Source organism: Mauremys reevesii, linkage group 13, assembly GCF_016161935.1.
Source record: "Mauremys reevesii isolate NIE-2019 linkage group 13, ASM1616193v1, whole genome shotgun sequence".
Lineage (NCBI taxonomy): Eukaryota > Metazoa > Chordata > Testudines > Geoemydidae > Mauremys > Mauremys reevesii.
The window spans coordinates 41772496-41796366 of record NC_052635.1 but is presented as its reverse complement, the minus strand read 5'-3'; the positions used below and the strand labels follow the sequence as shown (position 1 = coordinate 41796366).

The 23871-nt window shown below is 46.9% G+C and overlaps 1 protein-coding gene across 3 annotated transcripts in view; it reads left to right on the top strand.

Moving 5' to 3' along the window:
- LAMA5 (laminin subunit alpha 5) overlaps window positions 1-23871 on the top strand; it is a 163579-nt gene that overhangs the window by 47145 nt on the left and 92563 nt on the right. For all 3 annotated transcript variants that reach the window (XM_039498142.1, XM_039498141.1, XM_039498140.1), the window contains exon 3: window positions 22884-23001. In XM_039498142.1, coding sequence (XP_039354076.1) covers window positions 22884-23001 — 118 coding nt within the window. The remainder of the gene's footprint in view (window positions 1-22883; window positions 23002-23871) is intronic.

Sequence of the window (23871 nt, the reverse complement as noted above, 5' to 3'; positions counted from 1 at the left end):
TTTCTCCTCGATGTGGAGTGAGACGTTGCGTGGAGATAACCTTATTAATCAAGAAAGAACAGAGCTTAATAGTCTTTGTTTGCTTTTAATCCTCTTTGCTTAGCAAAACACACAAAAAAAGGCCCAAAATAAAAGACCCTGCAGGATATAAGGAGCCAATCTAATCTCTTGTGTTATGAGTAATTTGGTCTTGAACACTGTGGGGAATTGGACTCGACTCGTAAGTCTTCCCGGATGTCCCTCCAGTATTTGGAGTCCTAAAAATAACACACAACTCGAATGGCCTTGACGACCTCTGAATTGCTTTGCAAGGGATTGTAATGAAGCCAAAGTAGGCGAGTGGCCCGCAGTGCACTTACATTTCAGAATCCCCTGATGAAAACTTGGGATGGCTAATTAGCTATTGGCCTTTGTTACTGTTGAGCTCTGATGCCTAAGACTCTCAAGTGTTCTTCTAGCACAAGTAAATGGCTAGGGAGGACAGTAGCCCCTTATGGAACTCTGAAATGAGTCAAAAGGGGCCAGTTAACTGGGTTCCAGGGGAAGCTATTTTCTCAATAGCTGACTAAAGAAAAGTCTATGGTTGGCCGAGTGCCCTAGGTAGTGATTTATTCCTGGTCTCTGCCCTTAAACTGGCCTCTGGTCTGACGCAGAGAGTTTATGCAGTGTTGTTGTAGCCGCTTCGGTCCCAGGATATTAGAGAGACAAGGTGGGTGAGGTAATGTATTTTATTGGACCAACTTCTGTTTGAGAGAGAGAGACGAGCTTTCAGGCTCCACAGAGCTATCTGTCTGTTCAACCTTGTATTTAGCTGTGACCCGGGGTCCCTTTCCCAGACCTGAGGAAGAGCTCTATGTAGTTGGTCCAGTAAAAGATATTACCACCCTCACATTGTCTCTCCAACACAGGGTGTAGATGCTTAAAGGACACAGGCCTATGCAGAATGGTGCTTGCAGGGAAGACTCTTTGGCCTGGTCTACACTGGGGAGGGGGAAGGGGGGTGTCAATGTAAGATATGCAACTTCAGCTACGGCGACGTATCTTATTCCGACTTACCTCCTGTCCTCATGGCGCGGGATCGATGGACGCGTCTTCCCCGTCGACTCCACTACCGCCGCTCGCTCTGGTGGAGTTCTGGAGTCGACGGGGAGCGCGTTCGGCGATCGATATATCACATCTAGACGAGACGCGATCTATCAATCGATCGCTACCCGCCGATACGGTGGGTAGTCTGGACGTACCCTTTGAAACAGAGGAGCTAATTTCCTGTCACTCCAGTCATCTCTTCATTGTGAAAGGTTATATTTCTGTCCAGGATGGAACCTCTGCTGTCCTAACCACTTTTTTTTCCTGTACAGATAGAGGCCTTTGTAGACATCTCATAGCTGGAGCCTGAATCACACGCACTATGGATAGTTCACACTGCACGGAGAGGACCAGAGACTCTTGGGGGCATTAATACCTCTGAGGGGGTGTCACTTGTCAGCTGAATTCTGACAAGCCAGGGAGCCAGTTGTGGAGCCTTTTAAAAGGCTTCGGCACCAGCAGAACCCAGTGTTATTTCACGGGTGCAGGTGATTCATTTGTCTTTTTGCCACAGCCTGAATAGCTCCTTGGGGCTTCCATTCCCACTTACCCTTCTGTATACACCCACCTCCTGTCTTTGCCTTCATCTAGAGGGCATGGGCTGTCTTGTCATGTAGGAATTCACCTGCCTCCAGATTACCTTGTTGGGTGACGCAGCTCAGGAAATGGCTGGAGCCCGTGTGAAGAACCTGAAAGGACGGTGTCTGGAAAATATTTCTGTAGGGCATTTTAATTTGGGCCCAAAGAAGGAGGATACCGGCTCCAACTAGGAGGAAACGAGTTTGGAAACCCGTGGCCCAGTCACTGACTCAGGGAGCCTGCTCGCAGCGCAGGTGTTACAAGACACTTGGAATATGTAATACCAGATAGGATGTTGCTCATGTTCTATCACCCAGCAAAGTCCGGATTATATCTGTTGCAAACTGGAATTGATGTTGAATAAGATCCTAAACTTGGATTTATTTGGAGTGTAAGTGGGGCCTTAATTTGCCTTTCCTGCCTTCCCGTCCACCAAGATGAGCTTATAGTCACCTGCTTTGAGATGCGTGATGTGGGGGTGAGCGAGTAAACTCTGGCTTTGGCTGACTTGAACAAGCTGCTTTAGGTACCTGGGGTCTTTGTGTAGCTAAAACAGGCACAAAAGCCCAGAGTGCAGGGTCAGATTCAAACAACCCAGCAGTCATCACAGCTCTTCCTGTCCCCACTGTGCCTTTGTGGGCTTTCTGATGAATAACCAAGCTGGGTGGAGCCTGGATCCTGGGCCTCTTCCACTTTGCACCATAATCACTGCTGCTAAATGAGCTTTTAGAGCGGAGGCAGGAAGGGGCTTGGAGCAAAGAGACTAAAAGCCTGACGCTATTCTGATGCGAACTATAGTTCACGGAAGTCTTAACTTCCCCCTGAGCAGGGCACTTAAGTCTCCATCCCTCTCCATACAGGAGTTGGCTTGTGGCATACCTGAAATAACTTCCAATGTGTTTAGCTTGGAGCAGTGCTTTTAGATACAAGCTCAGTATGCTCAAAGCCTTCTGACATCATTCTTTGGTTTTTAATTAAACTTCAGTCTATTTAAATGGATCTATCTCCACCCAGCCTTGGGTTAGTCACAAGGGCTCGCCTGTAACCTCCTTTGCCTTCTCTCCCCTGCAATTCCACTAATCAGTCTTGTGATGTCTGATGTTCAATTCTTCAAAGGAAAAGAATCCATCAGTCTTCTGCTGTGCATTTCATCTTGATTTCTGCCACCCCCCTTCACTTGTTAGGAAGTTGGCTTTGGGGATGTTAACCTGAAGGGAGAGGATTTTCATGCACATTTGGACTGCAATCTTCTCCTTCAGTGTTACCACAGTTCAGAAACTTTTAAAGAATGCAGGGTGGTGATGAGAAGGGCTAAGGGGATTGATTCATGGGTCAGTCCGGCTTTGGGGAGTTGCATTCACAAGCAGTTAGGAAACATGCAAAACTGTAGTTACACTTCCCAGGTGTTTGTGCGGATGAGCCGTCTGAGAGCCCTAAACTGAGCATTCAGTTTGTAATGAAATCCAAACCCAGGCAGGCTTCATGTTCTCTCTGCCAGTCTCTTCCCTGGCTTGTGGGTTTTCTTCCATCAGTGGGTTTCCCCTTTCTTCTATTGGGATGTTTTTATGCACACTGCTCCCATGGTGATCACTTCTCAACACATCTGGTTTGTGTGTGTTCCCCTTAAAGCTCTGACAGTTGTTCCTCTTAACTGCTCCCTTTCCCAAATCATTGCGGTCTGTGGCTTGCTCTTGCTTATCTCCATCTCTTCAATGCTTCTCCCGTTCCGGAGTCCTTTCCTCCCCTTCCCTTTTCCTCCTGGCCTGTTCTTAAACAGCCTTCTGCACTAACCTGACACTCAGAAGGTCTCCCTACAGCAAACTCAAATATGCTGTGTTTGCTTAGCGTTGAGAGTGTACTCAGGCACACAAAAGCCCCAGTCGCTGCCCCTCCAAGCTGAAGGACTAGATCTTCAGCTAGTGCTAATCAATGCAGATTGGCTGAGGATGTAGATAAAAATAACCAGACAGGCTGCCTGCAAGTTGTTTTCCAATAGCAATAAAAGCCCACTGGGAAATTGTCCAAGTGTGTCTATATAGTTTATGAATACACTTTAAGTGCCAGTTGTTATACCAACTCACTTATTAGTTCTGCCATGCTGAGGAGAATGTTTAGCAGGCTGTGCTGTCTCCAGAATGGAGCTGTGCAAAAATAGATGACCATTATGTGTGTGCTTTGCATTGCAGTACAGAAAAATGGAACAGTATTAAAGGTCAGGCCAAATTTCTTCATTTGGGACCTTTTTATACTTGAAGGGAAGCTCTGGAATTTTGACCCCCTCTGCATTTTGAAATTCCTGCCTGATAATGTGGGAGCACGGAGCTCAGGGAAAACAGCTGTTTGTTTACATACCTATTGTGACCCTTTGAGATTTCCCCTGAACTTTATGAAACAGTTTTTGCATCTTGTGAATTAGTGTTTAGACCCTGGTCCTGCAAATTATGGTGCAAGCTGAAGTTACCGGAGCTGTGCGCAGAGGCACCCGTCTACCGGTGTGTTGTATATTGCCATGTTGGGGCCTTAATCACCCCCACTAAAAATCCAACTGTGGCTTCTTGAAATGGCCTGGCTGAAACACACACGAGGCCTGGATAATATAATGCAATAAAGTCCAGAACTCTGGCTGTTTAGAAAGTGCAGGTCTGCAGCTTCAGACCCCCCGACAGTGCTGGGTTTTGCAAACACGCCTGCTTTGGCCCACAAAACCCCCTGTCCGGGTTGAATTGGGGCTGGTTTATCTCTGCTCCCTGCTCCAGGCATTGTAACCTGGCACATAGGGTCTCAGCACTGCTCACTCAAATTTGGCCTGTCCCCTCCTGCATTGGAGGGCCAGGCCATACCTAAGCGGCCCTGGAACCTCGTGCATCAGCAGCCAGGTTGCAGTGCCTACAGTGGGGAGCTGAACCCAGGCAGGCCCATGGGTCAGGAGCTGCCACTGCAGGGCAGGCTCGGGCTTGCTCTGCAACTCCCCCTGGGTGAGCACCTGACTCCCCTCCCCAACGCCCCCAGCGTCTCACCCCTTGGGGGCAGGACCCCTCCCGCTTTACCAGCTAGAAACGTTGGGAGGTGCGCAGCTTATCATGCCCACGTGTCTGCATTTTGGAATGCAAGATGTTTAATGACGGGCTTTGTCACGGATGCGTAATGAAGTAATGGATTCTGTTATAAAAATCCATGACTATTAACACCGTATTCTCTGCCTGCCGGTGTGCTGGCAGCTGGATAGAAACAGTTGACCAAACACAATGGAGAGCTACTAAAATATACTCCTGAGAAGTTAATAAAGAGCAGGAACAGCACTAAGGCCTGACCAGTCAACTCAGTGGTGCCCTCTTTTGGGGGATTGTATCCATTACTTGCAGGGAGATGGACTCTGATGTAACAGACGGTCTCTAGATACCGATTCTTGCTCCTATCCCAGGTCACTCTGTGCATTCTGTATAGCTTAATACTGGCAAGAGACTGGTTAGGTTCACGAAGGTTACTGCGGCTCCTGTCTTCAAAACTGTTCCCTGTTCATGGTGTTTGTCCTTGGAATGGAGAAGTTAAAAAATGTTTTATACCTTGATTTTTAGCTGCCATGACAATGTGCCAATGACCAGGGCACTGGACTGTAAGACCCTGGTTCTATTCCTTGCTCTGCACTGACCTGCTGTTTAGAGCTGGTCAAAAAATAGGGGAAACGTTCACAATTCTCCCCCACCTCCCTAAGAAGTCTCTTTATTTTCCCCCAATCAATTTTTTTTTAAACGGGAGGCTTTCTGCCAGCTCTACTATTGTGTGATCCAGGGCAAGTCACTTCATTTCTCTGGCCTCTGCCTCCCGTCACATCCTTTCTGTCTTGTCTGTGCACTGCACAAACGCACATAGCACAATGGGCACCCATCTCAGTTGGGGCTTCCAGGGGCTTCTGTGATAGAAAAATGTGTAATGCTGATAGACCCTGGTTGCTGGTGTGCAGGATTGAACCTGGGACCTCTAGAGCTTAATGTATGAGCCTCTACTGTGTGAGCTAAAAGCCACATGGCCCTTAGCTAAGACTGTAGCAGACTCATTAATCTCTAAGTGGTCTCTGTGCCACTAGAGGGGACAGAACAACACACCCAGGAGGTATGTGGGTTACAAATGTCTAGATTTTCGTGAGGATTTTGTTTTTTTTTGGGAGGATTAGCTTGCAGTTTTATACTGTTTGTGACCTTTTCCTTTGCTAAGCAAAATGAGCCCCGCTCCTTTAACTGGGCATGTGGGGAAAGACTGTTGCTTGGTCAGCGTTGGGATTCACATGAGCTCATTCTGAAGCTAGTCTGCAATGTGCATTGCAGTGTTGGGAAGTGACCATCATGGACCTAGGGCAGAACTGGTTTGTTTCCAGCTAGTGCCATCCTGTTGGGAAGGGGTTTAAGCCCTCATCCTGGGAATGAAGAATGTCCGTCTGTGTCCTTCCAGTTCTGGGTTGTTCATCAGGCATTGAGCTCATGGTCTAAAATAAGCCAGCGTAGGCTGGAGCAGTTCAAGAAGCTAATGGAAAATCTCCTTACAATCAAGTTGGCATTAAAATTGAGTCAATCCACTCTCAGTGGAAAACTAGTCTCTGAAGCTTGCGGAGTCCAGATAAAACAGGATCTGCCCACAGAGCACTCAGCTGCTTTTCTTTCCTTGGATTATAAATTGTTTTTGGCTTCCAGTTGTTGCAGCAATAGGGAAATAAATAAAATGGGTAGTTATCTATTAATAACCATTTTGAAGTAATAACTATAAAAAGATTTCCCTAGTGGAAATCTAATAAACCTTTAGACTTCTCATCTTAGTCCCTAGTCTGTATTTATTCTTACAGGTTGTGTGTGTAACATAAATAGCAGCCTTGCATTCTATGAGAACACCTTTTGGCTTCAAGGTGTCATTTTAGAAACAGGTCTAAAAATCCCGTTTGCTCTTCTCCTGTTCTTTGTATAGCCAGTCATCAATTTGCAGAGTTCGTAGAGCGATGTTGGCTTTTGAATAAGATTCTCCACCAAAACTCAGTCCCATAGACAGGAGACTAACTGCTTGTTAAAAAAACCAAGCTACCTCAAATAATAGCTGCTATCAGAGTGCAAACCCCAAGATATAAGTTGACTGACACTTTAAACCATCCTTTCTGTTTTGTGGCTGCAGGAGCTCCAGCTGTAGTGGGCTGCCATACTTCCCAATGTGCCACTCAGAGGAATACATAGAGGGATTTTTTTAATGCTTTTGAATATACGGCCCAAAAAGTACTGGCTTATTTCTGCTTCTATTGAAGTCAGTGGTAAAAGTCCCATTGACTTCAAAGGGAGAAGAGTTAGGCCAGTGCTGAAAGCTTTTGAAAAAATCTCACTTTTTGGCTCAAGAAACAGGCAAGTTTCTAACACAGCTTGATCTGGGTAGGTTGCACAGCAGCCTGGACTTCAGGGAGTTCTATTATTTTATTCAGACTTTCTGTGGCACCAACTCATCTGTCTGTCCAAACGACCATGCCTGTCTACCGCACTTCAGCAACCATGGCACTAACTGGATATTGGGCCATGGTGGTGAGAAGTTAGTTTAGACTCTGTCTTGTTTTATGCCTCTTCTCTTACTAGGTAATGAAACTGATGTGTCCAAGCAAAATGCCTTCTCTTTCAATTACATGCTTTCCCTGGGGGCATGTTTGAGTAGCTTCTTGGCCCTTCCCCCTCGCTTGCCAGCAATGCTGTTCACATCGGTTTGAAGGGAGGCCATCTGGAATGTTCCAAACGTGACCCCAAAACAATCCTGTCAGAGACAACTATGACGCAGTGTCCCCTAGAATATCTGATTCCAAAAAGACCTAATACTTCCTAGCAGACTGCAAGGGTTAAAGGAAGCTGAGAGCTCCAAGTGAAAGGCCTCAGAACTTGAAATCCCACCTACAGTCAGAGGAGTTACCTTCCTAAGTCCTCATCTGTCGCTTTAATTATGTCCGGAGGAGGAAGGGTTACTGCAGCTGCTGTTCTGGGGTAGTGCTGATGTTTGCAAGAGGATTAAAGCAGCTGTTCCGTGTTGGGAGGGGAGAGGAAGAGAAAAGGGGTCATGCCCTTTTAAAAGGGCTAGAGGTGCTTTGGGTTGGTGAGCGCAGCCATTGGAGAAATTGATGGTTCTCCATTAGCAGTTGAAAAGCATTGTTCAGATTACAGCCTTCTCCAAACAGGGCTGACTGTGTCAGGAGAGACCACTGTCACCTGACGTTCCTGGATTTGTAAATGGAAGCTCTCATTTCCCTTTCAGACCTTTAGACATAACACTTGGTAGTGGGAAGATTAGCAAGTCACATTAACCCCTCCTTAGACGGAGGTCAGGAGCTACAGTTTGAACAGCCTGCCCTGTCGTTGCACTTGTGTGTGTAATGCTAGTGCACTATGACTAATGGCATAATCCATGATCTTCCTTAATTCAAGGGAACACGCATCCCTCTTAGCCCAAAGCTGTGAAGGAGACCTTTTAAGATGGAGCTCTGTGACACCCATGGAGAGCCATGTGTCACAGGTGTGGGCGTGACCATTATTTTTGCTATCAGTCCATTCGATTGTTGCACACTTGGGGTTCTGAGTGGAGTGGCCATTGCACCCCATAGCCTTTGGGGTCCCATTAAACCCCACACGTCAAAGCAAACCTCAGCTGTAACTGCATTTCACCCAGTTTCTTATGAAAACCCTAGATTTCATGTTTTTGACACTCGATCCTGTTTTGACTGTCTGGTTTGCTTTGATCTGGTCCCAGTTTTTACCTGACTGCATTCCAAATTTATAGCAAGCCTCCCTCCTCCTGAGTTAGGGGGATTTCTGATTTTGCTGTGAATCCGTTGAGCCCTGCCAGAGGTCTGGTCATGAGGCTGGGAGGCTTGGATCGAGCATAGTATGGGGGCTGAGGACTTGAGTTCTAATCCTGACTCTCCTGTGTTCGCGAGCAACTCATTTCATTGCTCTGCTCTCTTTCTCTCCATCTGTAAAATGGAGAGAGCACCACACGCCTATTGGGGTGTGAGGAGACCTGATTCTATGTGGGGTTGTACATTGTGATAGCACTGACACCTGTGCAGAGTGAGTGTGGAAAAGCTACCACTTATGGGAGTAAGTGGAGTGTACTGACCGGTAGCATTTTAGCCCCACCTGGCACAGGTGTGATTGTTTGCACAGGGTGCAGGGCAGTGGAGAGTCAGGCCTAGAATGTGCTCAATGGGCCAAATTCCATCCTGGTGCAGTGGACTTAAGTCAATGTGGCCTGCCCTTGTACAATGACTTACACCAGTGCAGTGTGTGTATAATGCTACCGCATCAGACTGGTAACCCACTTCCGCACCAGTGTGTCTGTAGAAGATTGCACATGGAAATTGTAACACAATGGTGCTAGGCTGAAAACTATCCTATGTGACTGGCCAGTCCAGGGACTCAGGCTTCTAGACTGATATTACCTCTCAGACCAAGCTGCAGTCGGTGGATTTGCTCCAGCAGTGGCCTCTTCAGTATAAAAAGAGAGGGAGCAGCTAGCACAGTGTTCTCCATGAGGGATTCTCAGTTTTGCAGCTATTTTGATCTGAAACAGCTTGAATTGGCAGCTTTAGGATACACCTAGGGCCCGTCTCTTTTATGCTCCAGCCTTCTCCTTGGGCTGGGCTGGGCTGCTCCTACGGCTCCTCCTTCTGGACAGCTCAGCCTGCACCCTAGATCCTCTCACTAGAGACCCTCCCTTCTATCCCAATGAGGTAAGGAGCCACCTGCCACAGCAAGTTAACAGGACCCACTTCACCTTTCCACAGTGAGATGAGCACTTGTGAACTTGTTTCAGGCTCACAGTGCCAATCTGATAAGGGATAGATATTGCTTGGGTTTTTGGTGGGGGGGGTGGGGAGGTCGTCTTCACTCAACTGTTTTCTGGCTTGAGGCTGCTAGGTGCAGTTGTTGGTTCACTCCATTTATGTGATTATATTGTTTGTTTACAATGAAAGGCCCCTGGGGATAGGCGTGGTGTTATGTATCTAAATAAATAAATAGAACATCTCATTATTGCCCTCCTTCTAAGCTGCAATGAAATAAACAATGTTTCTGAGCACTATATATATATGTATATTTTTTTCTGGAGTCGTGTTTAAAAGTGACCAGTTGTTAACGCCGACGCCTTTGGCGCACACATGCTTGGTTGCAATCAGAGACTGATGTGGCCAGTGTCTGGCAAACAAAGGCCATTTAATTTTGAGCTCAGCATTAGGACTCCTGTAAGTCAAATTATGCACATGCTTCAGCGTCTGCAGGATCAGGGCGTCCACCTCCCCTCCGGCTGGTGACTCTTTGTATAATATACATGTAATTAAGCACCCACACGACACTCATTGCAACCTCACTCTTCCCTGTGACAGCCACAAATCTAACCGATGCACTCCACTGGAAGTGGCATCCTGTATGGAGGCTATTCAGTGTTTTACACCTCCCTGTGTTCTCTCAAGGGTCAGCTGATTGAATGGCTGCACATGAAACACCCCTGCCAAATGTAGCCTGGGAGACTAAGCTTCCTACGGACTTGGAATGACTTAATGCTGGCCAGGCTCGCCCAGCCGAACTATGATGGCACTGATCTGTCCCAGCTCAGTCAGGTGCTGCAGAGCCAGTTTTCAGACTATTTTTGGACGGCAATGTACACTGCACTTATCTGTAGAACAACGACTCGTAGGGAGAGAAGCTGCTGTGAAGAAGAACAGAAGCCTGTGTATGAAATAATGAATGAACCCATCATTCTCTTTAGAATTAATAGATATGCTCTTGCTGCAAAATGCTTTACCTTGTCTTAGGCTGGGTTCAGCTATTTATAGAAAAGGAACGGAGCTGTTTTTATGGCATAGGTAAATTAAAATATTCAGATCTGTGTTGCCAACTTGTGGTTTTTATGCAGACAAGTCTTGTGTTCTCAAGTGTGTTTCTTTTAAAGCCTCAGCTCCTAAAGCCATTTTGGTTATGAGATAATCTCAATTTTAATTTTAAGAAAGAAAAAAGCTTCTAGCCCCCCGGGTGTTGAGGAAAGCTTGAAAATGGGATCCCTAGAGGTTCATTAACCAGACGGCCAATAAAAAAAAAACGGTTATTTGAAGCTTTGCAGAATGGTCCCAACTCTATTCCCAGTATATCCCAAACACGGCATTGGTTAAGTACCTCACTTCAGCTCCCAGGAGCGTGCCTGCCCAGTACTGACAAGGCTCATGCTTGTGCTCTTTTCCCATGTCTTATCTGCTTCCCTCTTTCAGGCACTGAAGAGAAGCTTCTGACTTCAGAGCTCCCTGAGGGCCAGGTGTCTGCGCTAATTAATTTTAAATTACAGAGCATTTATCGTCCTGGATTTCTGCAAAGGCCATTAAATCCTGTTATCCCTTCTCCCTGTTAAAACACTCTTGGCGCTTAGAAGACCATATTGTTAAGAGCACGTGCACCATTCTTAAATTTCTGCAGGAGCAATAAGTTGCTTATTAAATATTAATTGGGGAAACCAAGTGCGTGCCCTGGGGCTCGTGGGCTGGAAGAGCCTGGTAAAGGTGCTGGGACCACTGTTCATATCGCAGCCACTTCCCACTAATTTTAGGCATGAGGCCTTGTTCCATTTGAGTGAAACAGCCCTTGTTGAACTGCGGACGTCTTTCCTCCCTGGCCTGAGTGCTCTGTTTCTCTTGGGGAAGTGGCCATATGCTATTGTGCTCAAGAGGGAAAAGGAGCCATTGACTGCAGGTGTGTGTGTGATGGATTATGCATGGTTTTGCCCCTAAACATATCCAGAGCCTGGTATTTTTATGGAAGGGATTTTTGTCCCTATGGCATGTTGAATGAGCTCTAACCAAAACCCTAGAAGTAAAGAGGAGACTCTGCTCATGCTGAGCCACGGAAACTGTGACAGCACTATTCAGTATCGATAGGATCCCTCGTGCTTTCCTGGAAATAGAGGGAAAGAGGCTTGACTGTATTTCAGTCTGGCTAGATTCCTCCATAATTAACCTACTGTAGAAAGATAAGAACTAGCTCACCTTCTCAGGAATGTTGTTCTGGTTTCTGTCTGGGAGGGATGAGGCACATTAAAGGGTTTTGTATGTATGGGCAGAAGGCAGGGTGAGCTACAGTGGACTTTGAAACCACCTTTAAAGAGTATTTGTGGTTGCTTTGAAAAGTTTGCTCATAAAAATCATTTCACTGGGGATAATTTCTTTTACCTAAAATCAAGCTACATCTTTCAGATCCTGTAACTGCTGTGAACTGATTCCTGCCTTCCAGGTGCCAGAAGCCTCATTTTTTTCTGTCATGAGGTTTAGACACACCTATACACTTGAGAGGGAGCATGTGTTCTGGGTAAGAGAAAGAAACAGTAGTGAGTGTGTGAGCATGTGTGTGTTTACATGATAGAGACCCAACCTTTCAAATACGCCCATGAGTAGTCCTAACAGACCCATTCGCATGCACAAAGTTATGTGTGCGCAAGTGTTTGATTGCGGGAACAGGGCCTAAATGTTTTCTCTAAAAGAAGAAAAGCAAAAAGTGACTAGGATGAAAAGGAATTTTAACTAACCAGGAAAAACACACAGTCTAGCCCTTCACAAATATTTTCCTGTGTAAAAGGAAATAAAAACCCTGTGTATCTATCAGCAACAACCCCATAAAACATTTTGAAAAAGGTCTGTGTCCTCTGGGGCAAAGAATAAATGAGGCTGCTTTTTGAAGGTCAAATGACTGCAGGAAGTTAAGCAGATTGGTAAGAAGACTTTGCTGCAGCAGCTACATGGACTGACCGGTGAGAAGAAAGGAGAAAAGGTACAGAGAGGAAGAGGACACATTACCGAGCGAGAGAAAGTCAAATATAAAAAGAAAAGCAAATGCTCTGTGGCTTCACAGTGCCTCTGCACCTGACCAATATTTGTCTATGAGAAAGGGCCCAAGATCGGGCCAGTTTGGTTATGAATTGTCTTTATTTGCTACTATTTCTGTGGGAGGGTACATGTGCTGCAGCCTCTGTCCAGTGTTTTGGGACCTGAAGAACCTCTCCTTGTAGGGGGAGCAGCCCTCTGTAAGGCCGTAGCCGCTTCCCCTCCTCCCCCGTGGGTCTGCAGTTCGTGGACTCTCCGACCATGGCGTAGGCCTCTTCCCGCTGCGTGTCCGAGCTTGGTCCGTGTGACCCTGTGCCCCAGTATGGCTCTTCAAGGGGCCTTCTGCAGCCACCATGGTGTTGCTGTGAGTGTAGAACAGGGTAGCTGCACTCCACTCTCTGTGGGCCTTTTCAGCAGGAGATGGGCTCTTTTTAAATACGGCAGGGACAAACGCCTCTCTCATTTTTAAAACCCCCTTTAAATGGCTCATGCTCTGTTGTTGCTCTCTAGCACAGTGTTTCTCAAACGGGGGTCGCTGCTTGTGTAGGGAAAGCCCCTGGCAGGCCGGGCCGGTTTGTTTACCTGCCCTGTCCGCAGGTCCAGCCGATCACGGCTCCCACTGGCTGCAGATCACTGCTCCAGGCCAATGGGGGCTGCTGGAAGCGGCGCGGGCTGAGGGACTTACTGGCCACCGCTTCCAGCAGCTCCCATTGGCCTGCGGCGGCAAACCGCAATCGGGTGGACCCGCAGATGGGGCAAGCGGCGACCCCAGTTTGAGAAACACTGCGCCAGAGGCTCCAGTCTGTGCATTCCCCAAGAAGATCTAGCACCAGCGAGGCAGAAACCAGCCTGTTTTTCCTGCGTGATGCTGTTCTGTTAATTCATGGTAACAAATTTAGGTGCTGCCGAAAAACATATACAGCTACTACACAAATCACAAGCAGTCAGGGAGCTGGGATTAGAGCCCTAATCTAGCTTCAAAACCACAGCTCCTCTGGCTGTGAGTTCGAGTAGTAGGTCTCTTATCCTGTTTGTGAGCCAGCCATTAAAGTAAGTCTCTCAATTCCTCCCCTTTTGTTAGATGATTTAGTGCAACTGTACAGCTCTTTTGCTAGTGCAAGTGCAGTATGGGTGAGTGTTCAGGTCATTAATAAAACCAAACATCACAAAAGAATTTCATTGTGTTTTCTAGTTCCAGTTCATGGTGACATTTTCCCATTAATCTTCAATGGCTGGGAAACTGAAGTCATGTTTTAGGGCTTGTCTACACATGGAAATTAATCTGGAATAAGGCATTGTGTGAATTTAAAGGAGATTAACTATTCCTGATTAGCTCTTATTCTAGAATAAGAGCATTTTATTCTGAATTATCTTAACCTACTATACATGGAGTTAATCAGGAATAACTATTACAAAATAACTCCCCATGAAGAGGCAAGGGGAGGGGAATAAAAACCAGTACAGACTTCTTGTTAACAAATACCATCTCTAAACATTCCTGTGCCTCTTACTCATTTGAGAGACAAACAGGAAGTTGCTAATTCAGACCCAAGAATTTATGGTTCCAAAGCGGGTGGATTTGCTGCTGATTCGTGATGTGCTGGTTTCACTCATCAAAACCTCAGTGCTGTCAGGTGGAGGAGTAATTAGTTGGAATGATATTTCAGGGGGGTTCTAATCACGGACAAGGCTGCTTGGCTCCTCCTCATCAGTATCTCATCCTCTCTAGGATGTTGAACTTGTTTTTCATGCATTTGAATGGCCTGTAAATGATTGTGATTCATGGGAACTGCAACCTCAGTCAGATAGTAATATTTTTATTTGTAAAGAAAATTGATTGCTAATTTTCCTGTCTCATGATTTCCTGGCCAAAGATTTCACAGAGCTTCCCTTCCACCCGCCAAACCTATGTAATGTTGCTCTTAATAATAACGTCATTGCTCTTTAAAAAAAATCTGTGCCATCCATCCAGAACCAGCCCATCGGTGACAAATGGAGCAGGCACAACAGAGCATGAAAATGTCCTGCAGAAGTCTACTACAGCTAGCCCAAGTGAGGTAGATCTACAGTAGAAATCTAAGGCTACCCTGGGTCAGTTGGTTCTATCACCACCTTATTCCATTTTCAGTTTAGAGTTTCCTTGGGTGCAGCCTCTTCTTGAGTTCCCAGTTCCTATGGGCTTAGCATCTTCCACCTCGTTCACATCTTTCCTTAAAAACCAGCTGTTCATTTAGCTGTTCATTGCTGACAGACTATGCCTTACCTGCTCATATCCTGAAGACTCCTCCTTTGGTCATATTGATTCTGTCCAATTTAGCTGGTAATTTCTTTAACTCAAGGACTAGTCTGAGCTGTGTTCTGCTAAGGACTGTGCACATGTCTGATGTGATCTAAATAACAATCTAACATTGTCTGCCATACTTGAATGGTCTCAGTGTCTGATCGACTTAGTGCTGCAGCAGCCAGCTGTATAGCACTAGGCATATGGAGCCTTGCGTTCTATCTTGTTAGTAAATTAGCTGCTTTGTCCAAGGAGAGCCCCTCGTCCATGCTATACATGATGCTCCTGCTTCATCCTGCACTCTGCCAGTAAACCTCCCATCCTGACCACCACCATCCTGGGCCGGGCACCTCCCTGAGCAAAGACATCCATATTGTGTCAAGGTATATAGTGACTGTGTCACGGACAAGTTGGTGGCCTCTTCCTAGTCCAAAAATGTGATTCTTGCCTATGAACCTAAGCCAGATCTCTAGTTTGATTGTCCAAACTGTACCGCTTTGACTTCCTTCATCCCATGATGCTCCTTAAGGACTGTCCCAGTATTAGTGGGGTTAATCTTTAACCAGGCTGTGATGAGACCAACTTCCTGAGCGGTGAGGCGCTTGAATAGGTGCATAATGTGACTGCATTTCAGTATTACTCATTTTGTTCCTTTTCTCCCTTGCTCCTCCTCATGAGTAGAGCTGAGTGTAGAAATTTTTCTGGTGTGGGGCTGAGCTGAAAAGTGCGGGGCGGGGAATGCTTTGTTTCAAACCAAAGCTGATTTCTTCCTCCCCCCCTCCCCCCACTGAACTGAAAAACAAAATTTTCTTTTTGGATTGGAAAGCACACAAGACATTTCATTTTGAAAGGGTTGAAATGAACAGCTACAATTATTTTGGGGGGGAAAAATCTACTTTTTTTTTTTTAAGAAGCTAAAACTATTGTTCGCCCCAAAGTTGCCAATAGTTTGTTTCCTAAAAAATACATTTTTTTTTAATATTTGCTGAAAATTCACCCAGCTCTTCCCACAACACACACAATCCTCTCCTTTAGGTGATTGGTGCTATCAATGTTTGCTATCACTTGGACCACTGCTCTGCTTCTGACCTCATTCTGGTGTTCCAGGTCACCAAAGCTTCTGCTATAGGTTTGAATCCCCCCCACCCCCCCCCGACTCCATAAAATATGTGCCAGATGCAATGAGATCTCTTTTTTTTAAAAAAGAGATGAGCATGTGCACTAAACATGGCACTTGGCATGGCAACCCCTTTCTCTATGGAGGAAAAAATTTTTGGCCAGGACTCTGGGAGGATAGAGGTTTTTATTCATCTGAATGATATGAGCTAAATAAAGCTTCTGGAAAAACACTACTGAGTTTCTCTTTCTATACTGGTTGGGCAGAAATGTATTGGGACTAAATATGGAATGAAAAGAATTTTCTTGCCAGCTTTCTCTCTCCATTTTTAGAGCTACTGCACCATCTTTATAACTCTCTCAACATACGTACTTGATGCAATCATTTTGCCACTCTTTTTTTCCGGCAGCCTGTCATGTTCAGAAAAATAGTAGGGCCAAAATCCACCAGATTTAACAAGATGTCCCACCATTGCACTGAGCTGCATGTCACAGTTTAGTGTCTAGGTTTGCCAAGGTCACAGAATCCTGTACATTTTCTGTAACATGAATAAGAATGGCTCCTGCAAGAGAGAGCGCTCTAATGATGATGATTAGAGATACTCAGATGCAAATGTGCTCTAGTATCAGAGGGGTAGCCGTGTTAGTCTGGATCTGTAAAAGCAGCAAAGAGTCCTGTGGCACCTTATAGACTAACAGACGTTTTGGAGCATGAGCTTTCGTGGGTGAATACAGTCCGAAGTGGGTATTCACCCACGAAAGCTCATGCTCCAAAACTTCTGTTAGTCTATAAGGTGCCACAGGACTCTTTGCTGCTTTTACAAATGTGCTCTAGAAATTCAATTGGCTTAAATACTGATTAAGCCTCATAACCCCTGGGGTTGGTAAGGATTGGATATATAGCATAGGGACCACTACATCCTGCCACTAAAGTGCAGCCACTTCGGGGGGGAAATCAGCAGTTGTTTAGCAGTGCACAGCAATGCTACACAATTGTTTAATGTAAGCAGTGGAAGAATGCTGTCTCATTTTGAAAGTGCAGGGGGAAACTTAGAGGCAGAATGTCAATACGTGAACTGGGATTTTGCTAGGACACTGTGGCTCATACTAAAAGGGGATCTTAATATTAAGACCTCAGTCTTAACTTTCATGTTCTTTAAAAAATGTCTTATGCCTCCCCTGCCATTATACGGTAAAATTCCCTTTGCCATAACAGCAGGTCCAGGCTCTGTTATGCTATGTGAGTGGGATTCTTGCTGGCATCTGAAAAAAATCTGCCAGCAGTGTGGGCACAATTGTCCTAAATGTGCTTCTGTAGAAGAGAGAAATAGAGTCGTGGGTTGGTGCGTCGTGCATGCAAAACTGCTCAGATGGCTTTTGATTGACTGAGACTAGTAAACCTTTCCCCCCACAAGTATAAGGGTTGCTGTCAGGGATCACGGGCCTCCTGACTTACTTATTGTGACAGCTCCCATGTTACTGGAACAATAAAGCTTTCAACCAGGAGTGTTCATTCATTTTCACTTTAAACAAGGCATGGGGTTGAGGGAGAAGGTGTTCTGAGTCACGCTGTATAACATTTGTGTGTGTACACACACACACACACACGCGATAGCAGTGTAATCAATACCATCCAGGAGTGCAGGGCTTCACAGCTGTAACACTGGAGCAGGGAACAAGGATGACTCAAGAGTCTCTTGTGCCTATAATTGCAAACGTTACTTTCCCAGTGTGAAATTGGAGAGCAGTGAATCGGCTGCAGTGAGGTGCTGGCAGGGGCCTGCTGCCTGTCACCATGGAACTGGCTGCCTCTGCGGGGCGAAAATGATAAATACCAAAGATATCAACATTGTCTGTTAAAATTTTGTCAGCCTATTCTCCTTGAATGGAAGGACAGCAACACATACCTTCATCTCAAAAAGACTATGCGTGGATAATAAAAACAGCTGGCCCTTTGGTAGCACCTTTCCTGGAAGGATCTCAAAGCAATTTACAAACACTATGCGTGTGTCTGTACTGCAGCACATGAAGGGATACACAAGGTAGCTTTGATTGCTAGCTCACTTACAATAGCTGCATGTTCTCAGAACAGGCTAGTTGTTCCCAGGCTCCTGCTTGCAATACGAACTCTCCTGAGGGTGAAACGTCACAGCATCTCTGTGAGCTGGATATTCTCTCTGTTTTACAAAGGGGGAAACTGAGGCAGGGAAAGATTGAGAGAAGCTAGGCCTACTGTTTTCAAAAGTGGCCAGTGTTTTTGGGTGTCCTACAGGAGATACAGTGAATAACATACCTCATGATTTCTAGGCCCAGTTTTTCAGACAGACGCCCTTCTGAAAATGCGTGAACATAAGAATGGCCATACTGGGTCAGACCAAAGGTCCATCCAGCCCAGTATCCTGTCTGCCAACAGTGGCCAATGCCAGGTGCCCCAGAGGGAGTAAACCTAACAGGCAATGATTAAGTGACCTCTCTCCTGCCATCCATCTCCACCCTCTGACAAACAGAGGCTAGGGACGCCATTCCTTACCCATCCTGGCTAATAGCCATTAATGGACTTAACCTCCATTAATTTATCCAGCTCTCTTTTAAACCCTGTTATAGTCCTAGCCTTCACGACCTCCTCAGGCAAGGAGTTCCACAGGTTGATTGTGTGCTGTGTGAAGAAGGACTTCCTTTTATTTGTTTTAAACCTGCTGCCCATTAATTTCATTTGATGTCCCCATGTTCTTATATTATTGGAACAAGTAAATAACTTTTCCTTATTCTTTCTCCACACCACTCATGATTTGGGTATTATCCCCATTGGGTACATGGGGAAGCTGGTGCATTAGGAAGTTACGGGTGTTATTTTTCAGAGGCCATGAATATTTGCACCTCTCGTTGACCTCACTTAGAGCCGTGGGTGCTCGCTACCTCTGAAAACGAGACCCTGAGTGACTTACCAAAGCTATAGCGAGTCAGCATGAGATCTAGGATTAGACCTGGGGAGTCCCTAGTTCCCAGCCTTGGGGCCGGGCTGCTACGTCCTGCCTGTCTCACTTGCAGGAGGATACCGATTAAAGAGAACTCAGGCCTGTCCGTCTCTCTGAATTGCAGGCTGCAGAGCAGCTTTCCTAGTGCTGCCGTCCAGCATGCTCCTGGATACCTTGAAACTCTATAGCCAATCTCGTCAAGCCAAAAGCCATGCCGCATTCCAGTAGGAACATTAATTTATCCCCCAAAGAATAAAGCTGGAGACGGATTTATAACCGAGGGGAATGCATAACTTCACTGGCTGGTACTCAGCCATGTTCCCCATGCCAAGAAGCAGATGTAAACCTGTGAGAACTGATCCTGGAGGGAAAGCAGCTGACTGAAAGCCTGGCCTCTGGGGCTTCACTAATAAATAACAGCTTGGTTACAAGAGTTAGTGGTCAGAAAACGCTGTCCCTCGGTGCGATCTTAGTCTCACGTGCCCTGGAAATGTCTGAACCACAGAGAGGAACTTGGGCCTGTATCTAGGGTGGGTCTTTTGCTTTAGCCGTGTGAAAAGTGTGTTTTATCTTTCAGCTTTGGTGCTGTTTTGGCTGCGGCAACGCGCACCTGCGCTGGGTGGCCATTTATAAATCGTAGTTTGTTTGAGTCGTAACTTTGATTTAATTGGTGTGCGTTTCCCATGGGCCATTCCCCCAGCTCCCTCTGCTCTTTGGGCTTTAGGGAGAACTTGGAGAGGGGTTCGTCCTATATAAGGGAACACTGAGTTATGTCGGAGGTTTGTGGGGGAATGAGCTGGAGATTGGCATGGGGCTATAGAGGGGCAGACACTCAGCTGGTATAAATGGTCTTCAGCAGAGCTGTAACACTCCACGCCTGCTGAGGACCTGTCCCAGACTTTTTTACTTGTAGGCAGCAAGCTCAAATCCTGCCTGTGGGAAATGGGTATGGTCCTCTCAGTCCGGTTCTCAGTGAACAGGTATCCTTGTCCTCCAAAAGTGCCATGGCAGTTGTAGGGATTGTTGGCTATCACCGCGAGGGGGCCTAGGACTGAAGGAACGTCCAGAGATGATGGGAGTATCCTCTTGCCCATAGCTGAAAGCCATCCAGGGCGAGGTCTAGGCAAGGGACAGAATGGCAAACCTTGTATATAAGAATGCAGGGCTCTTCTGAGGAGTCATTTGAAATTCAGGTGCAACCAGCCTGCATTAAAGTTGCTGCGGTGGGTGGGGAGCAGCCACTCTCTGAGTCAGACGAGGGTCTTGATGGGAGCCCTAGGAAGAGGCACGTTCAGGTGGAAGTTGTGTTTGTGATGTTCTTTCCAAGCTCTCAATAACCCCCCCCCCCTCAGGGAGGGGGCAAGCTTGGATGCTAACTCTGGCTTTGTGTGCTCGGTTGGGGGCAGGCTGGGGACTCGGCCAGCCCCAAGACCCATTGCTGGGGAAGCTGGCACTGCCACGGCCCATGCTTCAGTCTCCAGGGCTGTCTGTCAAGACAGCACCTTCCACCTGCACTACATTCCCGCTGTCATAGGGATGGTTGCACCACATACCACCAAACCCTGGTCTCTCCAGAGGAAGTGTGTTTTATGAACAGCTTGGGAGACTTGGTTGCCTCTTCCCTGGCTCAGGTCTATTTTTCTCCCTTAAGAAACTACCTGTGGCAGGCTACAGCTGTTTTCAAAGCCCGTGATTCTTGGTGATTGCCAAGTGGCTGCTGAGTGGCTTGAATGTGTGACTGGAGCTGGGACTTACCGGTGCACAGAACATGGCAACACGCTGGCTACTACTCTGGGCTCCTTGCTGGCAGTCTGGTCAGAAGGACTAAATGGGCATGGAGTCTTTACTACCCTCTGTCGTAGAGGTGGTTCCTCCTAGTCAAGTAGACGCACATTGGCATTGGCAGGGCAGCTGCCATACTGTACCAGCTGCAAATCAGCACCTCTTGCACATGCAAGATGCCCTTTTGTGTTGTTTTTGATGCTAAGAATTTTGCCTGAGAAGAGAGCTTCATCTGCCTGTAAATATCCCCATTTGACAGGATGATAGAGTGGGGATTGTTGGAGCGAGCTCGTGCCAGTGGGGAAGAGAATTTCTGCTTGAGCTTTTGTTTCTTTCTAGCACTGACATTTTAGCTGTCCAAAGAGTATATTTATTTCATTCTTGGCAAGGACGTGGCTGCATAAATCAGTGTCCAGACTAATTGGGAGTAGCCCAGTGCAATAGCCAAGCCGAAACCAAAAAGGTCTTCTCTGCCTGCTCTCCTGAACCTGGTGCATGTGGAAGAGAAGCTGTTCTGGGCTTTGCTTGCACCCAGCTGTCTCTCTGGTTAGGTGGATGTAGGACTGACTGGCACGGAATGTTACGAGTCTCAAGGGCAGGGTTTTAGGATATGGTCTCTGTCAAAGAAGGAGCCAAAAGGAATGATATTTACCAGATGGATATTTCCTAGCAGCCTGTGACAGCATCACCTGCTCCCTCATGGATAGGGTAAAAGCTTCCCAGTACCCCACAGCCTTTCTTGAGCACATCTCAAGGCTCATCTCTCATGGCCAAGCATTTGCCTGACTCCGGGTTCAAGCCAAGATGGGCTTTCTCGGTGGGAGGAACAGGGGATTATGGCTGTTAGCACTGTCTGTTTGTGAGCAGTACAGATCAGGGAGCTAAACGTCAGCCCAGTGCTACCTTAACTATGGTGCAGCTCCTCTTACCCCATGCCCCAGAGGCCTTTGCTCCATTTGTGCTCAGTTCACATTGACTTGGGTGGGAGTTGTGTGTGTGATTTAAGCACTGAGGGAAGATAAGCACTCGGGTCAATCCTCTAAATCTCTTTAGAGCGGTGGTTCTCAAACTAGGGCCGGCACTTGTTCAGGGAAAGTCCCTGGCGGGCCAGGTCGGTTTGTTTACCTGCCGCGTCCGCAGGTTCGGCTGATCGCATCTCCTAGTGGCCGTGGTTTGCCGCTCCAGGCTAATGGGGTGCAGGAAGGGTGGCCAGCATGTCCCTCGGCCCGTGCCGCTTCTTGCAGCCTCCATTGGCCTGGAGCGGCAAACCACGGCCAGTGGGAGCTGCAATCGGCTGAACCTGCAGACACAGCAGGTAAACAAACCATCCCAGCCCGCCAGGGGCTTTCCCTGAACAAGTGGCAGCCCTAGTTTGAGAACCACTGCTTTAGAGGATCTTTGGTATCACAGGGTAGACTTGAGGAGCAACAGAAGGAAGAGAGGTTATTTTTTGGAGGCTCTTTCTCACAGGGAAGGGAGTAAATTATTATGATCTCCTTTCATACTGAAAATTACCAGACACGCCCTCCCAAGTAAATTCCAGCTGATTTATCAGGCTGGGGAACATGTGCTTTGCTGGAGCCTGTCCCTGGTTTTTTTTTTTTAAATGAGGATAATTACTGATTTAAGGCCCCGGGCTTTCCACCTTTGAGTTATTGCCATTGTGAACTGCAGCGCTAAGCATTCAGCCAGGCTTATTGTAAAAGGTGGTGATTCACAGCCCTGGAGAAGAAAGTGCTCAGAGCACAGAGCTGATACAGTGTGGGTGGCTGTCCTGCCCATGCCAGTGTGTGGCTTGTATACTTCCACTGTAATGCAGAAGCTGCCTTGGAGTGGTTATTTTGGCTGGCAGATCTTTGAATTTTGATGGGGTGAATTTGGGCTTTCTGAACAGTGTGCAAGATAATCCCCTGCTGCGTCAAGTCCCGTTCCAGCTGGGAAGATGCCATCACTGAACGCTCCCCAGTGATAAATATAACCAGAATCTGACCCGTCCCATCTTGAAAACGTCTTGCCCTCGCCATGGCTCTGTCCAGCGTCCATGTGGCATAGTGATCCATGTGGGAGCAGAGAGTTTTGCTCCACTCTTTATTTCCAAGGGTGGGGAGGAATCAGGTGCCACCATGGGTCATACCAGTCCTCTCTTATTTTAATGCTGCCTGGAGCACCAACCTAACCACATGTTTTTCTCTTTCAGCTGTTTCACGTGGCATACGTCCTGATCAAATTTGCCAATTCCCCTCGTCCGGACCTCTGGGTGCTGGAGCGATCTACTGACTTTGGAGTTACCTATGAGCCGTGGCAGTACTTTGCCTGTAAGTCTGGCGATAGCAGGCCTGGGCGGAGTTGGTTAATTCATGCTGGCTTCGCCTTATGGGGCAATGAAGGGCCAGGAGGAATGTTTTGCATTGTTGAGGTGCTGTTTATATGGAAATTCACTCTGAACCTGGGTTTGGAGGAGTTAAATAGGTGGTGTGCGCTAATACAGCAGGTGACCGGTAACTCCCCCTTTCCACAGAGAATTTATTGCTGCCAGAATTAAAGGTTGGATCAGAGCAGCTGGGAGTTTACACAGTGGAACAGATGCTATTTAGGGTTGTGGTAGATCTATAATGCCAGTGAGAAGTTACCTCGCTCCTGCAGCTTGCCTTTCCTTCCCCCATCCCTGCCCACCACCACACCCTCACCAGCATGGTTGCTATTTAGAAATGCCCTACTCAGCGCAGCACCAGCAAGGAACAAACACGTAGATCCCTGACAGAGGGCAAGAGAGCAAAGCCGTTAGCTACTCCAGTTTGCAATGGCAGGCCCGACTCGATTATCGGTGGCTGCCACAGCAGTGAGGTGTGAGGGTGGAGGATAATCACGGCTCCATTTTCTCTAATCCAGCCTACGCCTGGAAGAAGAACCTGGTCTCTGCTGTTATGAATAGGGCCTTATCAAATTCACAGTCCATTTTGGTCAATTTCATAGTCACATGATTTTAAAAATGGTTAATTTCACAGTTTCAGATATTTCAATCTGAAATTTCATGGTGGTGTCACCATGGGGATCCCAACCCAAAGGGGCGGGGGGAGTATAGCATCTGGAGCAAGGCGTGTGTGTGTGTGTGCTTTTGTGCTGCCGCTGGCAGCAGCGCTGCCTTTAGAGCCAGGCTCCCAGCCAGCAGTTGCAGAGCTTCCTGC